The 6,000-nt window shown below is 32.4% G+C and overlaps 1 protein-coding gene across 1 annotated transcript in view; it reads right to left on the bottom strand.

Moving 5' to 3' along the window:
- Positions 1-6,000, bottom strand: part of LOC101639896 (pleckstrin homology domain interacting protein) — a 106,534-nt gene that overhangs the window by 62,881 nt on the left and 37,653 nt on the right. Inside the window, exons 10-11 of the mRNA XM_030886740.2 lie at positions 5,730-5,883; positions 5,210-5,344 (exon numbers count right to left, since the gene is read on the bottom strand). Coding sequence (XP_030742600.1) covers positions 5,210-5,344; positions 5,730-5,883 — 289 coding nt within the window. The remainder of the gene's footprint in view (positions 1-5,209; positions 5,345-5,729; positions 5,884-6,000) is intronic.

The following is a 6,000-nucleotide window of genomic DNA, read 5'->3' as shown; positions in this document are numbered from 1 at the left end:
AAAAAAAATTTTTTTTAAAGTTGTGTTTTATATTCAAAATTGCTTCTGCAATATTCTCTTTAATCCCTTTCCCTAGTTAATTAAAAACAAAGCAAAACTAACAGGAAGGCTCATTTCCACCTGTTTCTTCAAATGCTTTCAAATATTGAGTTTAAAAGATTCATTTTAAACACATAAGAATGTATATGTGATTAAATGGGGGAGAAGAGGAAGACTTCAAAACTATGTCTATTCCATGTCCCTTTAAAATGTAATCTCACTTCATCAAACTCAGTGCCTAAACCCCTGCTGCTTTAACCAATCAGATTCTGCACTAGGAAGGAAGCTATCATTTAAAATAGGGAAATGCCCCCATTGCTTTTTCAGGACAATGCCACAGGCAAGTTCAGAATAGAACTTTAAAATATATTTTTTAAATAAAGTAAATTAGAGAATTATTTAAACATAAAATGGAGCCAATGTTAACTTCTACTTGAAAATCTTTCATAAACTGTTCATAGGTGATTTGAAAATATAAGAAACTTAAAAAAAGATTTAAATCATGGCTTGATACACATAGAAAAAAGAATATTTATCTGAATATCACATGTAAGTACAATATGAGAAAATTGAGTGCTTATAATATTATCAGCTATTTAAAGGCAGAATCACTATCTTCCATAAAGAGCCCTGGTGGCGAAAGTAAGTTATGTGTTGGACAGCTAACTTCAAGGTCAGATGTTTGAAATCACCAGCCATTCCGAGGGAGAAAGATGAAGCTTTCTACTCCCCTAGAGTTTTAACACTCTAGGAAACCAACAGGGGCATTCTACCCTGTCTTTTAAAGTTGCTATTAGAATTGACTTGATGGCATGCACTCTTTTTAAGATTTTTGTTTTGATTTGGAGGCCCATTTCTTTATATTATTTAGAAATTTAACTCATTTAAAAGGCCCTTTAATGGTGGGATTTTCAAAATTTAATGAAAGGCTTTAATTTCTATAAAGTACTGTACAGCAAAATATTTTTTAATACAAAATAGCGTATTATGTCTTACATGATAGCCATTATCTTTTTCAAAGAAATTTTAAGTTTCAAATAGACATTTTGGTTAAATATCACATGGCTTACTTCTATATATAATATTTTGTTCTTTTAAAGGTATACTCTTAGTTTCTGGTTCTATGTGTAATGTTGAAATTTATTTATTCATGTTATATGTTAACAACTTAAGATTCACAGAAATTGTTAGTTAAAATATTTACCACTTCTGAACTAAAAATACTGTTAATTATACATCGTCAAATGGCTTCAAAAATTGTGATTACTTGTATAATTTAACATCAGGGAATAAATTTGTACTTGATCATTTTTATGGTACATTTGTAATTCAGAAAACTTGATTCACTACAAAGAGCCAAATAGCTATAACTACACAAAAGTCCAATATTCTTGATAGTGGGCAATAATACAAGCTTCTACTAGCCCTCAAATTGGGTTTCTTGATTTTCTTAAATAGCAATGAAATGGAAAACAAAAGCAAAAAAGAGCAGAGAGGGGAAAGAAGTAGGGCACTTAGAAAATTTATAATTTATGAGACAGGAAAAAAAAAAGCCATCAAGCTGAAGAACATTTCAAAAGATCCTCTGAGAGATCATAATATTATGAAACATTTCTACCAGGAAGTTATCACTAAACTGTATGGTTAAAAATTAGCTGTGCAGAGATATTAATAAAAATTAAAGAAACCCAACTACGACTAAATTTAGTATACTTTGAAACAGATGTGTTTAAACTCCAAATACATATATGGCAGAAAGAAACATGGCCAAAGCCCTTTTTATCTATTCAATCTACCCTAATTATATTACAAGGTTTCCCTGACATAATATACATAGAAGAGATAATATATATATGAAATCTCTTCTATGTGTATATATAAGCATTTTAAAAGCCATTAAAAATCATTAAAGGCCATGTCTCTATTTTAATATGATGAAGGACACTGGTTTTTAGTTTTAAAGCATAAAATATTTTAAAATGTTTTCTTTGTTTTACCCAGTTTGAAAATACTATATCAGCATATTATATTTATTCCATATTTTCTTTCCTTTAGAATTTTTAATTTATCCATAGAAAGAACAAGAAAAATGTCATCTAAAACAGCAATAAACATTTTTTAAGGACTGACTCTAGCTAGTAACAACAATACATGGTTGATTCTAGTACTGGTCCGAGGGCAAATCACTTATATCTCTAGGTGTTGCCATTTTAAAAATCTACTCAAAAAGTAGGACTTTAATGTGACCAACTTACCTGATGAAGAAAAGTTCACCTTCATAATTAAAAGGTGAAAGCAGTGTTACAAAATGTGAGGAAAAAAATTCCCTCTACACTATAATAGTCCTTTCGTGAGTTATATAGACAGACATACATGTGTACACACCCACATACAGTTTTTAATTGCCATTTAAAGCTTTAAAGACAACATAAGAAATGGCTAATTTCCTATTCAAAATGAGATGTTCCAAAAGGAACAAATTCAGTCATCATGAGGATAATGAGAGAAAAATCATCTTTACACCAGAATATTTAAGGATGTGTTCTCTTTAAAAAAATACCTGTTTACACACAATCACAAAGGAAATCCATCTACCACTTACAAGTCCGTCTGCCTAACAAAGTGAGAGTTTGACTAACAATGTGCAGTAAGGGACATCCATCAAGTCAACTAATGTCAGTTTCTTCACTCATCTTTTTTGGTTTATCCCCCAAATGAAAGTAACTGTACACTGTAGCTTCAAAAGTTCGTGGAAAAATGCAAGTTCGTGGAATACACAAAACACCTCTTAATATAGATGAACCTGAAGGACATTATGCTGAGTAAAAAGAGTCAATCACAAAAGAATATTCTATGAGATAATTATCATTAAAAGGCAGTAAGAGGTTTCCGTACCAAAAGAAACAGTCTTTGATGACTGTTTACCAGGGATGGGAGGGGAAGAAAGGAAAGGTTAGACAAGTGTTATCCTGGGTAAAGAGGAAGGCAATATACTTTAATAAGGAAGACTGGCCAAAAATGGTGGCAAGGCACTAGGCAGTTTTCAGGTGTTAGAGGCAAATAGTACTATGCTACAGTAGATGCTCAGACAGGCATGGCCTAAACAGGTGTTGGAGCACACTCAAATACATATACGTTTGACAGGATATTTATTTACTTTTGCTGCTAGATCCATGACGGAGCACACAGGGGGGCAAAGTTATGAAAACTTCTTAGACATAAGCAAACTCCTTCAGGGAATGCATGCCGGGATAGGGGAATAAGAACCATAGTACAGAGGACACCAAGTCAATTGACAAAACAATTCATCAAGACAAATGCTCTATATCATACTTTTGTTCAGTTTTCTCCTAGAGTCTTAAAAGCTTGTGAGCAGCAATCTAAGGTACAATGATCAGCCAGTCCCTCCCCATTCAGAGAAAAGAAGAGTAATGAAAATTCTAAGACACATGGAAACAATTAGTAAAATGAACCAATAACCACACAAACATCAGGCTCCATATATTGAGACCTGAAGAGCTAGTTGCTGATAAATAAGCTACCAATACCACCTTCTTAGAATGGATCACATTAGAAGATCCTGGATAAAATGAGAAAGAAAAAACAAACACTGGAAAGAAGTCAAAATCATGCAAAGGCTCAGGCTTATTGATTGGACAGAGAATGATGGAACCCCCATGACTAAATGACCTTTAGTCACTGTTTAGGCCTGGAATTTAATTCACCCTCAGGTTAGAATAATCAATCATTTAAGATCAAAAGAACAGCATTTACCCAAGGACAAAGTTCAGAGGTTTAAGAAAAGAACAACAAAAAGAAGAAAAGATAACGAAGTTTTTCCACTAACTTTATGAAGCACCCTTGTACTATGATTATCAACCAAGCATATTAGTCTAAGTAATTTTTCCATGAAAAGATTACATGTTTTTTGTAATAAAACCATTATTTTTTGCAATTAACTCACACCTATTTTCATGATTTATTACTGAGTTCTATAGTTGAATTTATTAAAAAAACCTCAACATGCCAAAATAATGGAGATAAGTTTTTCTTGGTTCATTTATTTTTCCCTTGAGGGCAGGGGGTGCTAAGAGATAGATACCCCTGATGTAAAAAACTGACTATCAAATAGCAGTATATGAAGAGCATTTTCTACTTCAAACAGCTGCTAGATTAAGGTGACCAGATTTAAAGCGGGACACCATTGACCGGGGTGGGGGTGTTTCTTGATTAAAAATTTGGTCTATATGGACCAAATAGACCATTCCCTAGCTTGTCGTGCATTCTTTCCAAAAATCGGGACTGTCCCGCCAAAGCGGGACGTCTGGTCACCTTATGCTAGAGAGAAATGTTTACACAGTACAGTAGCAGTAAAATTAAGCACAAATAAATATCTGATACACACTAACTTGATAAAAGGCAAAAGCCTGTTTTTTGGCTTTAATTTTAAAATGGGTGGACTGATTCAGTTTCTTTGCCACTAAAGGGAGTGGTTAGTAAAATACAGGCAGTCTTCACATTACCAACTTACATACAACCTGTAATCACAAATCAACTCCTGTAAAGCCTAGGTACATGCAATGGTTTCATATAGCAAATGGGAGCTATTTCGTAATGGACACCAAATTATTATTACTGTATCATGTTATAGATATTTTAGCATAATGAGAAAGTATTTATTTACTGCGTTTTATGGGCAGAAAGGTACACTATGCCCAAAATAGTATGGCAGAAATTTGACTAATGTTGAATGCGGAACTATACTGTTCCAATATTCATACTAATTGAACTTAAAGACAGATTTAGTAACCGAACTTTTTCATAATCTGGGGACTGCCTGTACAATAGCATAGTAAACTTTTCATTTACTTAGAATTACTTGATATAATAGTCCAAAGATTTTTTATCTATAGTACATCATATTTCTAGTTTTTCATCTGTTTTGATGTTAAAACTACTCTTAAAAATAAGTTTACCTAACATACAGATATTATAATGTGTATTTGTTAATTTAGCATCTTCATAAAGATATGGATCAATCTAAGTAGAAATTTGAAGTAAAAGATAATATAAAGATAATTTCTAAAATGGATTTCCTTTGTGATATATGAGTGCCTATTTCAAGACATCTCTGTATCTTAAGCTATAAAATGAAGAGACTAATAATTACCATATTGAAATAAGATCGTATTTTGACTCCTCTTGCCAGATCCCACACTATCACGTTTCCATCATGACCAGCAGAGAAGAGAACTCTAGGATCAAATGGATGTGGCTCAAGAACAAATACTTCATCTTCATGGCCCTGGAATATTTGTAAAGTTTCAAATGATAAATACATAAAAGGGGGTGGGGCAAGCAAATTGTGAACATTTATAAAATTAGATTTTTAAGAATTACTAAAGTGGCAAAATATTTCAAATATATGTATACATTTGAGTTGCTAACATCATACAGCTATCTGGTGAAACATGAGGGCATTATTAATAAACTTAACAAACCAATTCTAGTAAGGATCTGTAATTTATTTCCAAGCCAAACTGCACTGAGTTTAACCAATCTCCTATAAGTTTAATTACCCATCTAAGGAAGACTTTTTTGGCTAACATGAGATATTTTACTTCTCACTGAGAATTTTCCATTTGACAGGTTTAAATTATATCAAATAAAGCTGAGTCTTTTTCTCTTACCATCAGGACATGAATAAGTTGACCAGTATAAGAATTCCAAACTTTCAGAGTCATATTATTAACTGCAGTTATTACTGTGTTGTCATGTCGGTCCCAAGCTACCATAGTTACTTTCATCTTTGTGATTTTATCTTCTATTCCCTGAAGGTTCTGGCTGAAAATGATAGAGGTAGTATTTTATATTGTCACTATTGATTGAAATACTGATACGGCAACATTCTACATGTATTTATACTTTACATTTATACTGAATAGCATGAATAATTATCAC

Source organism: Echinops telfairi, unplaced genomic scaffold (genome assembly GCF_000313985.2).
Source record: "Echinops telfairi isolate 266 unplaced genomic scaffold, ASM31398v2 ScPeMD7_3533;HRSCAF=4204_0, whole genome shotgun sequence".
Lineage (NCBI taxonomy): Eukaryota > Metazoa > Chordata > Mammalia > Afrosoricida > Tenrecidae > Echinops > Echinops telfairi.
Note: the sequence above shows the minus strand (reverse complement) of the source record. Positions and strands in the feature narration are given on the sequence as shown.